The sequence below is a fragment of the Pogona vitticeps genome, chromosome 5 (genome assembly GCF_051106095.1).
Source record: "Pogona vitticeps strain Pit_001003342236 chromosome 5, PviZW2.1, whole genome shotgun sequence".
In the NCBI taxonomy this organism is placed as follows: domain Eukaryota; kingdom Metazoa; phylum Chordata; class Lepidosauria; order Squamata; family Agamidae; genus Pogona; species Pogona vitticeps.
In genome coordinates, this window is record NC_135787.1 from 152,271,603 (window position 1) to 152,289,031 (window position 17,429).

At 36.9% G+C, this 17,429-nt stretch overlaps 1 protein-coding gene across 2 annotated transcripts in view; it reads left to right on the plus strand.

Moving 5' to 3' along the window:
- The window catches only part of LRRIQ1 (leucine rich repeats and IQ motif containing 1), a 131,092-nt gene that overhangs the window by 37,484 nt on the left and 76,179 nt on the right, over window positions 1–17,429 (plus strand). For both annotated transcript variants that reach the window (XM_020777759.3, XM_020777766.3), the window contains exons 11-14: window positions 3,655–3,848; window positions 4,768–4,895; window positions 11,347–11,420; window positions 11,981–12,074. In XM_020777759.3, the coding sequence (XP_020633418.3) occupies window positions 3,655–3,848; window positions 4,768–4,895; window positions 11,347–11,420; window positions 11,981–12,074 (490 nt within the window). The remainder of the gene's footprint in view (window positions 1–3,654; window positions 3,849–4,767; window positions 4,896–11,346; window positions 11,421–11,980; window positions 12,075–17,429) is intronic.

A 17,429-nucleotide genomic window follows, 5' to 3' on the forward strand; every position in this document is an offset into this window, starting at 1 on the left:
ATTGTCCATGTAGAAAATACACAGAAGTGGTTTACCATTCCCTTCTTCTGGCAGCATCCTGTGACTGCATTTTGTTTATGACTACTCACTGGAAAAAGTATAAATAAATAAATGCAAAAAATGTGCATTTGCCCATATCAGCTATGAGTGTCAGGTGGTAAATATGTATCATTATTGTTATTGACATAATAAATAAAAGAGAACATATATTGAAAAAAATCATGGTGGGTATGTGGTTGTTTAGTTGATCAAATCTGATAAGATTTTTTCTATTAGAAAAATTTATTTATTTATCTACAGTTAAATTACAATTTACTTTTCAACTCTGCATGCATGCTGCCAAATAGAGAAAGATGATCAAATGTTTGTTCATTAGTTGTTTATTACCTCCCAGGAACACAGAGAGAAAAGCTAATTCTGGTGATCTTTTGAATTTTTTTGCCTTGAAACTAACTCTATTTCTACAAAGACCCTGAATCAGAACATCTGGATTTAAGAGCACATCCACCACACATGATAAAGCCACACTTTTCCCAACAATTTTAACTCATTTCTCTACTAATGTAGCTTCAACTAAGTGGCATATACCCTGTTTCCCTGAAAATAAGACCTAATCTGAAAATAAGCCCTAGTATTAATTTCAAAGATGCTCATAAACCGTACCTCAAAAATAATCCCCAGTTAAGTGAACCCCCGCCCTCCACAATTGTACAGCATTGTGCAGCAAGCAGAAGATGACATGACTGTATTTGAATAAATGTAGATTGTTCTACATGAAAAATATATATAAAACATCCGCTGAAAATAAGCCGTAATGCATTTTTGGAGCAAAAATTAATATAAGACCATGTCTTATTTTTGGGGAAACACGGTATTGCTACCCTGTGCAGGAGCTCAATGCTGTTCTCCTTAAATGTGGATGACACTGAAATTGATTAAGCCCTGTTCTTTTGAATATGTGATTTTTCATCTGGTAATGGATATCCCCAGATCATTTTCTCAGACTAAACTAGAATCAACTTTACAATCACACTGGCATTGAATTAGCAATTTACAGTATGCGGGTCAGGAGCTGGTCCCAGCTGATTATGCTCTGAAGTAGCTAACAACATTTCAGGTGGACTAAATTGTGTAGTGCCTTGCACTTTCACCACTGGTTAGGAAAAAAAGTGAAAATTTTAAATATTTTTGTTAGGAAATTCCGCATGCATTTCAGCTGATTTTGTTAAGAGGTAGTTGTCATTTGGTATAGCAGAGCGTCCCCTGATTTGGAACCAGAGTTATCAAAGAATTCTCTCAAGCAATATAAATTACAGTCTTTCCAGAATTTAAATTGAGTCCGTTTGTCAGCATCATGAACTAACAGAAAATTTAGGAAGGGAAGAATCAAAGGGTAAACGGGAAGAAAATATGTTTTGTTATTATTCCTTTCAAATTCTTTCGTAGTATGAGATTGACATTCAAGAGTGTAGGATTAAAATTTATAGATAGAAATAGACAACTATTCAGTCTGTCCAAATCCTCAGATTTTATTTCCAGTGGCAGCCACACTGCAGGTTGGGAGACAGCAAGCATTCAAATTGACTATTTTTTCTGGAATACTGCATAGTAAGTTTTAAAGTTTGAGGTCCCCATACCTTCACTTTTTAAAAACATGACAATTCACAGCAGGTGAAACTCTTGATATCTCAAACTGATGTATAAAATCCATGCCTAGAGTCTGCCAGGTTGTAAGAGACAAGTCGGGTATCTTTAGGCAGAATTTACATCTTGACTTCCACAATGAGATCCTTCAAAGACAGCTGTTATTTTTACCATTATGTACATTTTTTGTTTAAGTGTAGCAGTGTAATTTAAAATATTAACTGGAAAAATCCTGTTGTGTAACTTTGCACTGGTGTGCAGAAGAATTTAATTTTAAGTAAGTAAAAGCTTCCTATCCCCATCCTTTTAGATTCCAATGTTCCCTGGGGCTCCCTTTTGTCCCAGGGAAATGTTTGAGAAACTTTGGAAAATGGAGAAGCCTTTTATTGTAATAAAAATTGCCACCAGATTGCCATGCATAGTATGCTAGGGATTTTGCTCACCTTTAGTCAGATGAGATGGTTCCATTATTCCCAAATATTTGATAGAGATATTGGTTGTAGGAATCCCTGCTGGGTCAGATAAATGTTCGTATTGAGAGCCACTATCTTAGGCTTGCTTGGACTGATCTTTAAGTCTGATGGTAGACCAAAATCCTCAACACTTGAGAAAGAAGGTATGGTAGTCTAGTTTATACACTGCAGCAGTCATATCCTCAGCAAATAAATGCATCCCACATTTTTGTTCTTTATAATTGAATCTGCTCTAATAATATTAGCCAGTGGTCATGTTGCAAAGGCACAAAGTACAGAAAAGTGGGCGACATTGCTCAGTTTTCTAGTGATGTTTATAGGAACTGAGTCTAAATTACTTATTCTCATCATCATTGGTGTTTACTATGCAATGTTTGCAATATTTTCTAGAAAGATATCACCATTCCGTGACTTCACAGGCTCTCCAGATGAACCCCCACTCCAAATTACCAAAAGATTTCATGGCATCAAATGATGCAATGGCACATGTATTGAGTTGGTTATTGAACTGTGATGCATTATTTTAAACAATCTTCTCATTGGAACAGAGTTGTCAAATATCTCTTTCAACAAATATTGTGGCAATTTTACTCATCAGCTAATAATTCTGATAAATAACTTGGCATTCTGATTTATTACTGTACAGTAATTTATTTGGCTTATTGAATATTGTTTTTCTGGCTTTTTAAGTTTGGGGGGAATGAGTTACACAGATTGTGGAGCAAATGTGATAATTGTTCCTAAAACATTTTGTAGAAGTATCCACCAAAGCTATCCAATCCAGATGCTTTATGTCATTTGAAATTTTGAATTGATTTGTGTAACTCATCAGAAGTGATAGGTACGTAGAAAGAGTCTGTGCTCATCAGGCTTTTTTCTCTTCCCAATCCTTTTATTTATTTCATTTCAAAACTTTTTCCCAAAAAAACTCTGCTATGTGATGATATTGTTATAACATGTACCATTAATATGCATTTTAATGCATTTTAATTGGTCTAATTATATTGGAGTATGGGAGCCTTCTCAGAGAATTTCTTAAGGATATGATGTATATTGTCAACAGACAAAAATATTTGTCGACAAAAACAGACTACGAGATTTGCATGAATGGTAGTGTAGAATTGTGATATCGAAAACAAAATGAAATACAGAATGTGTGGACATAGAACTACTATTGGTCCTTTTGTTTATTAGTATTAATTGCAAAATAAACTATATACATATTTGGTATAAAGGAGAAAGCAGTGGAATAGGGCCAAATTACATATCATAGATTGACATATTAAATACCGTATTTTTTGCTCCATAAGACGCACCTTTCCATAAGACGCACCAGTTTTTTAGGAGAAGAAAACAGGAAAATATAATCTGTTTTCTTTGCTCCATAAGATGCACAGACTTTCCACCCCCCTGTTTTGTGGGGGAAAAGTGCGTCTTATGGTGCGAAAAATACGGTATATTATTCTTTTATTCCTTAATGTACCAGTCAAACCCTGTACACTTTAATATCCTTCAAATAATTTTTTTTCTTTTTTAGGTGGCTTGGAGTCATTAAAAAACCTCCAGCGACTGGTCATGGATCACAATCAATTGATCAACACCAAAGGTCTTTCTGATGTTCCTACTCTAATATATATAGATTGTTCCTTTAATCATCTTACTCATATTGAAGGCATTGAAAACTGTGGCCTTCTCCAGATTCTGAAGTTACATGGGAATAACCTCAATGAGGTAAAAACCCTAGCTGTATATGTGCTATCTTTAACGTATTACTCAGTTAATGAAATCTTAGTCCTGTTATTCATATGCATGGAACAAAATGTGCATGTGAGTTAAACAGATTACTATTTTATACTCACACCACACCATTCTACATTCTAAAATGCACCTTTGCCTCTCAACCAAATACTATCTCCAAATGTAAGTGTACACTATCTGTCAGTCATTCTACACTTGTCAGTCACTCTACATACTGCCAATCCACACAAATGTAGCAAAGAAAAAGTCCATGTACTGTATTGTACTGTATGCTATATTAAAACGTACATTACAGCTCAGTGATTATATTCAAAACATGTTGTGAACAACACCTGTTGTGTCAAAACCAATTTTTGAAAAAGAAAACACTTACTGGAGCTCTTAGAAATAGCAGCAAGTAGATGGGGTATCAGTGGATGAGTCAGTATTTGTCAAGTTCAGCTTCTTATCCAAATATCATAGGTTGTATCTCTTTTGGCCCCACCATTCTCTCCATTTTTATCTCCATCTGTCTATCTATATGCAGACCAACTTAAGATAGTGTCATGGATCTGATGGAATGAATTTTAGTCACAAAATCTTGTGCCATAATTAATCTGCCAGTCTTTAAGATGACTCAAAGATCTGTTTTGTGTTTGTGTTTGTTTTACCAGAGTAACATGTCTACCTCTGTCTATGATTTAACTTTTAAGCAGGGTTGTTTTATAATAAATTGCCTGTTCACCACAAAATGGTAATATCAGGCTTCCAAGAAGGTTTTAAGCATATTTACACAAAAGTAGTCCCTCCAAACTCAGTGCGTCTGGTATCTGTATGTAGCAGCCTTAGAAACTGTAGTCTCATGTTCAGTGTACTATAATATGTTGTTAATATGCTGCTGATTTATATTTAGTTCCCCAGCCTGGAAAATCATGTTTTGTTAAGAGAATTATACTTAGAAGACAATAGCATTTCAACACTGGAAAAACTTTCTCTATATTGGCTGCCTTTGCTACGCATACTTTTCCTCTCAAAAAACAGGTAAAACTAGATATTTTAAGTGGGCATAATGGTTGAATAATAATTAAAAATAATGTTTAACATAACTTTGTAAATGAACCCCCCAAATTTAGTAGCCTGCAATTGTTTTTGCTAGCCTAGTGAAGCCTGTAATCTGCTGGCTGTGAAGTCAGGAATGCTCTTTTGTATGTCATGCATAGAAATACCAACAACTAGCCTCAAACAGGCTACTTAAAAAAACCTAGTAAAATAATCTGTTAATTTCACAAAAATTTGTTACTTTCAGGAAAACAAAAATGTATTCTGCTATAGAGGTGGGTAAAGGAAAAATGGAGCTGCGGTTTACACTATGGCTTTTTTTATGACAAGCATGGAAACGAAGTAGCTTTGCAGGGGAGGAACAAGAAGCCATTTTCCACTGTCTTCTGCCAGGACATTGACTGGTCACCTGTGCCAATTAGACAAGTTGTACATAAGGCTAACATAGAAATTAACAGAAAAGGGGCAAGGAAATAATGAATCGTGCCATTGCTGCATTTCTAAGGAATGTGCTACAGCCTTTCCAGCTGCTGTTCATGAATGCGCTAGAATCCAGTGGGGACATCCACTGATATCATTCCTTTATTTTAGCAGATTTGGGATGGATTGATCTTCCCTTCCCACTTCAGTCCTTTCTACACCTAAACAAGATGTTTGCTGCTTTAAAGCAGTGGTTTCCAACATTAAATATTGACTGCAACTCCCAGAAACCTTGGCCAGCACAGTTGGTGATGAAGGCCTCTGGGAATTGCCTTCCAAGAACACCTGGGTTGCCCAAGGTTGGGAACCACTGTTTTAGAGAAAGGAAGCTGATTTTAGGAATACTGAAGCATGTGTAGGGTAAAGGGAGGAGAGGAAATGTTGTGACATTGGATTTAAGCTTGTGTTACATTGCTTATTGTTTTTATGTTTATTTTGTAAGCCACTTTGAGCAACTGCTTTTTCGAAAGTTACAAGGGTGGTATAAATTCCTTAAATAAATACATTTTAAACAAATCAGAGTCATTGCACTGCAACTTAAGTAATTAGCATTGAAACCTAAATAAATATTGCCTTGAGTGCCTTGAATAGTTAAAAAAAAACAGATCTAGGGTTTGTTTTTCCCCCTGTTTTCAAACCAAATGCATTTGGTAAAAAATAGCAATATTCAGCTTTTTTGAATCAACAGAATTTACGGAGGAGTAGACTCATTAAATCCCCACTGTTTCAGTGGGTCTACTCTAATGTGACTGACTATGCTAAGTAACAGGATTTCAGCCTGTGTTGGGTTGGAATCGCCCCCACCTCCAGGCACACACAAAGAAAGTGGGTACCACTTTTGTGGAATGGAGCTTTTTCTCAGAAGAAAGTGCAGAAGATTGCAGCCTCACAGTGCAATCCTATGCATTTCTATTCAGAAATCAATCTCATTGAGTCCGAAAGCACTTACTTCCAGGTAAGAAAGTATACAACTGTAGCATAATGTATGCAAAACATAAATAAGATTGTAGATTCTAAATAGTATTTATTTACTGTACTTCATTTTTACTTTCTATTTCTTCCTTTATTGAGATTTTTCAATTTACTTTCTGTAGCTCCTAAAATGGAAAGAAAGAAAGAAGGGAGGGAGGGAGGGTTTCATGAGAATATTAAGAACCTGCCTGGTTTAATCAGACCCTTGGTTAATCCCTCTAATGTAGTATGCTCTATTTTGACAGGCAGAGAGTTTTTCAAACATGTTAAACTAGAAATATAGGGATTAAGTTTAATTTTATTTTGTTTTTTAATGCTTCCCAGCCATTAGGCCGTCTAAATGGTGCAGAAACACACACACACAAAAACCCTTTAAAATCTTTTAATAATTTAATAACAAATGTTAAGAGTCAACACTTTAAAAAAAGGATCACTCTAAAAGCCAGCTTTATAACTACTTTTATAAACAAAATAACATGTAAAGCACTATAGTTTTCACATCCTGCAATAAACTCATAAAGGATAAAGAAAATTTGACTTCCTTCAGAAGAAGTTTCACAACTGAGCTGCTGTTGGAGAAAATGATTTTCTCTTATGTACTTCCCAACTATGAATAGTGGCATGGGTGCACCTTTCAGCATGCTGTTTCACCTCCTTCCTGGGTCTGTGGGGTTTCATACTGTAAGTTCCCCAGTGGACCTGGGAGAGTCCCCAGAGGAATAGGGGCAGGAGAGCATTCAGAAGCCCTGGAGGGGAAAACACATGAAGACAGTCCCAGTCCTGGAAAGCAACCCGAGGACCCTGAGTTTAGGACAGTATAAGGAGGTCACTGGAATGGCCAGGGCAGTGGGAATCAGAGAAGTAGAAGGAGACAAAAGAGTGTAGTATACAAGCTGGATACCTATTCCCCAACATGAGAGTTGAAGAGGAGGAGGAGGAGGAGATTGATGAAGGACCCTAGAGGACCCTAACGAAGGATACCAAGTTGGGGTAGAACTTCCAGAGAAACCCAAGCCACATGGGGACTGGAAGTACATATACAAGGAGGACCCTGGACTCCTCGGCCATTGTACCGGGGAGAAAGGAAGTGGAGAGGAGAAGCTGGAAACCAACCCTTGGAGCAACTGCTACAAATACACTGGTGGAGGCAGCAGGAAAGAGCATACCAGACTCAGGAGTGAGGGGATGAGAGGCGAATGAACTGAGGAACCATCCCCATTGCCCTCCTTATGGGCATATTGTCCATCCTTATGGCAGGTCCCTGACTCAATTCAGTGGGGGCATTCCTGTTAACAAGAATGATGCTGGAACTCCTCCGAGTGAGGTTGATTAGGAGGGAGAAGGACTTGGACTGTTTGAACCTGAACAGTGCTGAAGACTGTTCAGTTGCAAAGCCCCAACCATGTTGGTTCAATCTGCCATGTCATTGTTTATGGATCAAGGGATGGAACAAGAACCCCCAGTTAACCTTGGCCAGGCTGATGAGGCTCCCACAAACATATCCTGAAACATGTAGCAAGCCTGTACTAAAGATCTCAGGTTCCAAGCTGGGATATATGGAGAGAGGCAGAACCATATTAACTCATGGCCAGACCCCAGGGCTTTTAGGTAGTTCAGGCTTCTGAACATTTTTCAAGTGGAATCCTACTTACAGGGCATTAGAGTAATCTAAGTGATAATGAAGGCATGAGTCACTGTGGCCAATCTACCTTTTGCATGCAAATCATGCACTCTATTAATGAGCTATGAGCTCACTCATATATGTTGATCTGTATTGTTTTTTCTCCCCCTTCTCTTTGATGGTCTGTACTGCAGTCCACAGCTGGTAACATTCTTCCTGTTGTGTGGAAGGAAGCACTTTGTCATAATAGCTGAGTGGATATCTGGCTGACATTTCTAGTAGCAAAGATTTCCCGTACCTCTCCTGCATGTGTCAAGATCTTTAATATAAATCACTTGAGCAGAAGTGAGAATGAGGACAAAGTGGATAGGCATGATATAAATATACCTTAGATGCATGACAGTATCAGCAGAACAGATGATTAAAGCAGTAAAAACATAGCATTCAGTAGTGAATATTTGTAGTTTCTTTACCAATATGGCCATATTCTAAGCAACTCCATATGCTCTGCAATGGCATAAGTGATTGGATGTTCTGTACAGAAGGGTTGAATGTAATGAAGTAAGCTGTTGAAAGAAAAGCTGTTCCTTTGCTTTTATCCTCTCGTTGATGCAGTTGTGTGATTTTTTCTTAAGAGTGTGCACTGAGTGTCATTTCCTTTTTGTTGATTTCAGGAAGCCCCTATGAATGTTAGAATTATGAATCGATATATTCCTTAAGAGTAATGCTCCAAGTAGAAAAGCCTAACTTTCAAGTAATATATGATAACAGGTTTTCATTTTTAGTTCGTAGTAGGAAGGCTTCATTTTTAAAGGTAAACATGGGCACCTAATAAAGTTTTTGTTTGCAACATACTGATAGGTAATTCCAGCTATTTTAAGCAGTGTATGCTTTAAAAATGCAAGTTTAAAAAATGCAGACATTTGAGCAACATGTCCTTTCTCAAGCTTGCATGGAATAATGCTATTTTCCTATACTTTTCTCCCCTTTCTCTTGTGAATCCTTCACCCTATCTATTTCAGCACTAACTATGTTTAGTGTCACATATGCATAAAGTTTACGACAACCCTCCATATTAAAATAGGCAAATGAACTCAGGTTCTAATCATAATTTTAAACCATCTTTTAAAATTAGATAACAATATGTGGTGGCGCTGCGAGCTAAACCGCAGAAGCCTCTGTGCTGCAGGGTCAGAAGACCAGCAGTCATAAGATCGAATCCACACGACGGAGTGAGCTCCTGTCGCTTGTCCCAGCACCTGCCAACCTAGCAGTTCAAAAGCATTCAAATGCAAGTAGATAAATAGGTACCACCACAGCGGGAAGGTAATAGCATTCCGTGTCTAGTTGTGCTAGCCATGTGACCACGCAAACTGTCTTCAGACAAATGCTGGTCTACGGCTTGGAAACGGGGATAAGCACTGCCCCCTAGAGTCAGACACTACTGGACTAAATGTCAAGGGGAACCTTTACCTTAACCTAAAATGTTCCATAAACGAAAACTTTACTTTTGTTTTTATAAGCTATTATTCTTACATAAGTTTTTAACTTGAGGAAACTTAATGTCATTTTTGCAAGTAATAAACGGTTGAAAATCATATCAATTTTAGCTTTTCAGCAGAAAAAATTATTAGCATCTATTAGTGTGAAAACATGACTAAATCAAGATGAAAGAACAGCAGCTAAATTTAGGATTTTATATATATACATATAGTGGGTGCTTATTCTAGGACACAGGCTAGAATTTTTTCTTCTTCTATTGCATGTGTTTTACTTTTCAAGTTGGTTTCAATGTTATTTGCTTCATATAAATATCCTGGATTTATTTGCCCTGTTTTTGTGACTACTTTAGCTGTAAATGATACCAGAAAAAGGAAGCTATTGGAGTTTAGAAAATATCTTCTGCCTTTGTGTCGTCTTTGTAATTTATATCCTATTAATGCCCAGGGCTACTGGGACAAGGTCAAGTGGTATTAAGTTTTCCATAACGTCCTTTGTCTTTCTGGTTTGAATTTTCTGAAGAAAGGAGCAAGACTACGAAAGACAAAGACCGCCAGTGGAAAGGAAGATATAGAATGACAGAGTGAAGTGGGGTTTATCTTATATAGAAGCAGAATGGAGAATAAGTATTTTAGCTCTGAAGAGTGAGTAAGGCATGTGGGTCCATAAAATACAACACCCTAAATGCCAATATTAATAAACAACATATGATGTCTTATAGAGCAGAAAGGTTTTTAAGTACGTAGCTAATCTGCTACTTTGTATTTGTCTCTGTTCATGGTAATGCTATGTAGACCATGATCATTGCATTACAGCATTTCAACAATTAGCAGTGCAGTGGCCAAACTATTATACTGGTGAGAGAATAGAAGGTGGAGACTGCAAAATTTATCATGTCTACTGCCAGAGTACTCTGAACAGACTAATGTCCAGTCTGGCCACAGTTTCAGCTTTCAGTGGTCGAAGTGCTGAGAAACTTTACAACTACCTATGTTTTCTGTAGCATGGTGAATATTTTGCTGGAAATTACTAATGCTAACACTTCCTCCTAATATCACAAAGCTCCTGGTTGTCAACCATGGGCCCAGGAAAAGCATGTGAATTGCACCTGCAGCATATGAGAAAATAAGATAATCTACCCTATATTTGAAGACTCTGATAAATGAAACATAGCCAAGAAGTTGCCATCTTTAAAAAAATTGTTTTGTTTTTTGTCTCTAGAAATCTGACAGAGAGAAGAAAAAAGATAAGATATCAATAATTACTATAGGCTTACAGTACTTTTTCTAACACTAATATTTCCTTTAAGGCAAGAAAACATCTGTCTAACGAGGCTCAAAGTTTAACTAGTTTACAAGAGGCTTGGGTGATCTTCCTCTCAGATCTTTTCTCACCTTAAAGGAAGTATTAAAATTAGGAAAAGTATTGTCAGTATGAAACAAATAGAAAAGGCCAATATATGTTAAAATGTGGTGCCTTTTTGGAAGCATAACACCAAAGGAAGTGGAGAGAATTTTTTGGTTTTTTGTCTTTTCCCAGACAATCATGACCTCAAAACAACACATAGTTTTGGAACTCATTAAGAACCTGAATTTTCCATAGAATTGTGGCTCTCTTTAAAGCAGTACCTCTCATTAGTTTCAAATATTGTAGCAGTTATGATATTACTAGAAATTCAACAAATAGCTAATTATTAAAAGGGAAAACCTCATAATTTCCTTCTAGCACCTTGGATAGCTATCAGATAACACTTTATTCACTGAACCTTGAAAATACTTCTCATGTTTATGCTGTGTTTCTGATATTTATGCTTTCATTAGTAATATATCACTGTTAAGATATTTGTTGTTTTTCTCCTAGTTTGCTCCAACTTGCACCTCTTTTTTCATGTGTGTCTTTGGAAAAGTTAGATATCAGCAACAACTGCTTATTAGGTGAGTTTTGATTTCCATGCATTCCACACACTTTGTGGTAACTGTAAACAATTTTGATTTGCTGACATGTATATACAAAGTGGCTTTAAATATCTGCTTGTTGTAGTTCTCTTACATATAGTGTATATAGTTGGTGTACATATTTTATATTCTCATTATTTCTTAACAATGGAAACAAGCTGTAAGATCCCATAGTCTTTTCATCAGCACAGATTTCTGCTAGCCTTAAGGTTTAGGAAAAAATAAAGGTTCCTTTGGATGATACAATGAGCAGACAAATGATATCCATATTCATACTACACAGCATCGTGTGTTAGAACATAACCTCTCTAAATGTATACACTGCATTGATTAGGAATGTTGGGACTGACTGATATTTGTGAATTATACTTCATTGACCACTAAAGATATTTGCAAAAGTATCTTTCAAGTTAAAGGGACAAACTTAATTTAAGTAATTTCTACTAATTTGACAGATCCTTGAAAATGTCATGTAGTGATTTTGATTGAAATAACATATTTGTACCCATTTATATTCACCTTTTCCTTAACAAATGCAGAACTTAAGAGTGTAATTCAGTGGCTTAATGGTTGTAATGGTCTGAGAGAATTATCCCTATATGGAAATCCAATGCTTCAAGAAGAGAATTGGAGGTAAGCATATAAAGGGAAAGGAAATTGACATGTTTGGGTAAATATTAATATTCTGATGATTGTTATATGTTTAACTAACTAAATAATAGTGAGAAAGTGCTTAACAGGGCTGTTTCACTTCTTCCTTTCTCCTCTTCATACAGTATTTTCCCCATAGTTGAAGAAATAGCTTACATCACAGAAGAAAGTCAGTCTTGGGTGGGGGAATACCATGATATTCTCTTGTAGGATTTCTCCCTCTGGATATTTTGGGTTCTTAATACAACATTATGTTTGTGGAATAGTCATAACTTTCTTCCCTCTCACTGTAGCTCTCAGCATTGCCCTAAATTTTCTTCTGGAAGGTTACCCAGTGCTGCAGAGCCATTTTTACAAGTGCACAAGAATTGCAGTGGTAAATTAAATCACTCACTTCCTGATTCCACTCAGTTCTGCCATTCCACCATTCCTGCTCTTCATTACAATTATTATCTTCAGAGAAAGAAACACAAGCAAATTGTGTGAATTGGATTATGTCTAAGTTAGTTGCACTGAAATCAAACATGTCCCTTTGTTCTCAGTAGAATCTAAGGACTCGGTTACATGTCATAATACTCTTGTTTTGCACAGATTTAGAATTCTTGAAATGGATTTTAAAATTCCCACCTACACAACATGCAGCTAAGGTCACATTTTTGTGGTCAGAAAGTGAGATATTTTAAATAGCTACGAGTGGGTTGTTTGTTTTAACGCAGTTCTGAACCTGATTTATTTTTAATCTTTTGGCATGTGTAAACACGTGTGTAAATTGTGTATGTGGAGTTTGTCAAGTATTGGATGCTAGGACCTTGAGTTTCAAGCTGTAATGTACTCTTGCAATTCTATTTTTAAATTTTTTTTCTATCTGTCATTTTTTTCTGATCTAGCACTATTCCACTTTGAACAAAAGATTGAATAAAACAAATATTAAAACATGATGAGGGACCTGGAAAAATCACTTCAACCCCTTCAAGCCTGCCTGTTCTTTCTCTTCCTGCAGAGAAGTAGGGTGACTGGGGCAGCTGGCTTCCAGCTGAGGAAGGTGGGAGAAGAAAAGAGGGGTGATTGTGGATTTGGCTGCATTTTGCTCAAGGCAAAACCTATATTCCCAAAGTGAGAAGAGTAAAGAAAAGAAAGGCAGCAACACTGATAGTAGTGACTCTGCTACTTCCTCCCCCTCCCCCACCAGACCCAGGGAGACAAGCTATTTCCCTTCATCTGTCAAAGCATCCATTTCAGCCTCCTTTGGCAGAGAGTGAGCAAGCTAGCATGCATCTCTGTATGGCTTCTTACAAGTTCCCTCTCCACGTGTGCATTTAAACTATTTCTCTCCCATGGCTTTGTTCTTGAATCTGGAATGGAGGGGAAGCAGTTGAAGTGCTCTCTCCTCCTCTTTTAAAAATTAAATACAAAGGATCCAGAAAAAGCAGAAGCTGGAGCCCTGTGGTGCCAATTTAGTTCTAAATGCAACAATTTTAAAACCACAACCAATATACAAAACAAAAGTTGCCACAAAAATCATACAACTTTAAACCAACTTCAGCCCCTCTCTGATTCATTTCAGTAGTGTAACTGAGCCCTAACGTAGTCTATATCCAGATCTCTATATGCTAGGCAGCTCAGCAATACTGATTTAGTGAAAATAACTGAAAACCCTATAGAGAACAGGTGAAAATTAATATTTATGCAAACTGTGTTAGTGGTTGTATAAAGAAATTCAGAATTATTAAGGCTGATGGAATCCCAGGCGAACAGGTGTCTCTGGATTTTTCTCACAGTGTGTGCAGTAATGAATTATAAAAAGATTTTCAAATCATCACCAAAAGAGTCAGTTTTGTAAAAGTTTTGTTTCAGGGACAGAAAAAGAGAGGCAGGTGGATTCTTTGAAAATAAGGAAATCTACATCCTCTAGAAAATATTTCCTGACTTCTTGTCACTAATATATGTTAAGGAAGGAATATATCCATATTCAGGCAAGAGTGCAATAGTATTTTCCAAATTATTCCCTTAATCTCATTTTCTTCAATATCGTTGAAGAGAATATCATTTCATCTTCCAATAGTGTCTTTAATCTCAGAAATATATCCCCGTTGTCTTTTCAATTAATAGTTTACTTGATTAATCCCATTCCTGAAAGCAAATATATAAATGTAACTTATTTTAGATTTCTGCTTTTCTACATTGCCTCTTTGACAATTTCCATTTTCCTTCCTATATGCATTTTTTTTGGTCACCATGGATTTAGCAAAAAGACGACAGCTTTCCCCCCAATCCTTTCTTAGCCTTTTGCCCTCTCCTCCCGTGACCATTGTTGACCCCCTACTCTTTTTTCAATCATGGATATCACTATAAACTTCACCCTTCTGTTTTCATTGATTTAAACGGATATTTTCAAAACATGAACTTGTTTGTCTGCTCTTTATTTGTAGAAATATGGAATCAAGACCTACTTGGAACTCCCATTGTTGTGGCCAAAGTGGTAGCCCTAGCAGTTCAATGGTCAGCTGCAACATGCACATTTATCGCAGCCTGGTGCTGTGGATGCTGGGAAATGCACTGGCTAGGTGCTTTCCTGACAGTCCTTTGTTGGCTGAGGGAGGATGCAGAGTCTAGGCAGGCAGACCAAGGGGAAACAGACTTCCACTTTGACTTCCTGCTTAGCATTTAAACAAAGAGTTTGCTGACTGCAGGCAGCTTTCTATCAGTCAACTCTCCCTCCCCCACCCACCCATCTTGTATATCATCATTCTGAGTGTGCATGTATACAGTTTACTGTAGTCTGCCACAGTAGAATTTTCCTACTGTAAAGTTCTTGGCACAACTTTACAGAGTGTGGTCGACAGCATTGGTTTGGTTGGATGAAGGTGGCAGGTATGGATCTGACCTGCCATGGAGTTTGAGGAATCCCTTTAAAGGGGTTGAGGCAGAAGTCAGAGGCTGAGTCTTGCCTCCTGGTGACATGGAGTCACAGAGAGATCATGTGCCTACGTAGCCTCCAATGAACAATCACTCCTTGTTGACCCCTGATAATCAAATCTCCTGATATTCTGAATCTGTTACCAATCCACTCAGGGACACTTCTGCTAAAATTTCCCATATGGAAAGCAGTGGCCCATGGATAGCAAACCTTCAATATACAGCAATCCCTAAGAAAGAAGATGAAAAACATTGTAGCAATCGCAGACATGTTGTATGAATTTCCCATGCAAGCAAGTGATGTTCAAGATTTTGCAACAAGGACCTTCATATATGGAGTGAGAAGCACCCAGTGTTCCATGGATTCAGAAGAGATACTAGCAACCATACTGCAAATGTGTGTTGGCTACTGGAGGATTACCAAAAGATTTTGGAAGAAAATAATTTTGTACTTTAGAGATTTAAAACTTTTGACAGTGTCAATCATGAAAAGCTGTGAATCATTCTGAAAGAAATGGATTTGCCACAGCTTTTGATTGGCCTGATGTATAACCTATAATCTGGACAAGAGGTTACTATTGAGATAAAGATGTAGAGAGAGAGAGAGAATGGTTTCCTTTTGGCATAGGTGACAGACAAGGATATATTTTCTGCATTTCCCTATTTGTTCAGTCTATGTGTGGTTCATTTCATGAATAAAGCTGGATTAAATTCAGATGGACTGAAAATCTGTGGAAGAAAGATAAACATTGTAAAACATGCAAAATCCTATTGGATACTTGCATGTTTGCATCTAATTGGAACACTGGTTGTCAGGTGATATCTGCTCTGGTTCTTAATGCTGATTGTATCATAATCACTTAAGTATAGCACCTAAAACCTGTCCACACCGGGATATAGTTATGATATATGGTTCCCTGATAACTCTATTTGGCAAGGAAAAAAAGTCCTCATCTGCTTGTGTTTCTACGTAAAATGACCCATCCTTCCCCTTCAAGAACTGCCTGTATCTTTCCGGCACAGGAGTAGGGCATGCAGTCTTTTTGGGATGATTCATTGAGATTCAAAATAGCTCTTTGTTCTTTCACAGATGGGTACCAAGAGTTAAAATAGATTGCGCTGATGATAAAGACCTTTTAAGCACTGACAACATCAAATTTCAGTGTGGACGGGCCCGTACTCCCAAATAGAAAACAACTGAATCAGTAGAATTAAGTAGGATTTATCCATGTGTTGGCCTGCCATTCAGCAGTCGATTCAATGGGACTGTTCAAACTGGGACTGTCTGTTGGATTTAGGACATTTTTAGTAATTCTGCTTCATTTCAGTTTCCATGAATAGAACAAAGGATCAGAGATAAATATAGTATCTTATACAGTTTCAGCTTTCTACATGCACTAAGGAAGGAGATAGCAGAGAGATGGAGTATGCGTTTCAGAAGAGAAGTATCAGCTGAGTAGACTTTTGTTTTACTGCCAGTCCATATTTTAGTGCAATGGAAAGCATCTGCTCTTAAAAATGTGGGATTGACTAGAATCTCATAGTTTCTCTTCTATATATGTTTCTCTTCTTACATGATGAAGACAGCTTGCATTTTGAATATAGAAGAAAAATACGTTAAATAGCACTCCTATTACTTGTAACTAATTAATTATTTATTAATTATTGATGTGTTTATAATTAATTACTGCTCCATGTAAACTTAGTTTAAAATATATCTTTAACATTCCAGAGTCACCAGTGTCCTACATGGTTTGACCAAGTGAGCTTTCATGATTTGGGAAGAGATTAATTTATCTAATGGGACGCTATAAAGTATGGATTTGTTGAATTCAGCATTGACTCTAATGTCAGGCAATATGTTTCAATGAACTTTACATAACCCCTTGATACCAACAAAGGAATTAGTTGTAAAATTTCCCAATTGGTTTCTTACTTTCATGTCCAGCCAGTGATAACACTGAAGAAGCTGAAGTACTAAGAAATAACTTTTTAGAAATTAAAGCCTTGAATCAGTTTGAGCACTCCTAGGGGGGATGTGTTTCATTGCAGTAATGATTAATAGAACCGCTTAAGTGACAGAGTATTCACCAGGAAGTTTTCACTAAATGAAATATTGACTCAGCCATCACCAGGAGAAACCCAGCTGGAAAAACTAGTGTTAAGATCCCAAAGCTCTAAGAAACCATCGTTTCAACCATTAATCAACTTGATATGGCACTTTTGCAATATGCCATTTTTCAGCTGTGTCTATAATCGCATCGCATGTTCAGGACTATTGGCTTAGTATCTAATACTTCTGCATTTGTTATGAACCACAAAAATGAGGGTTTTGTTTTTGTTGCTGCTGTTGCTCTAAGATAAATTAAAATTTATAGTGTTAGATATTTACAGCAAAGAAGAGTCAGCATAGGAAGCTTT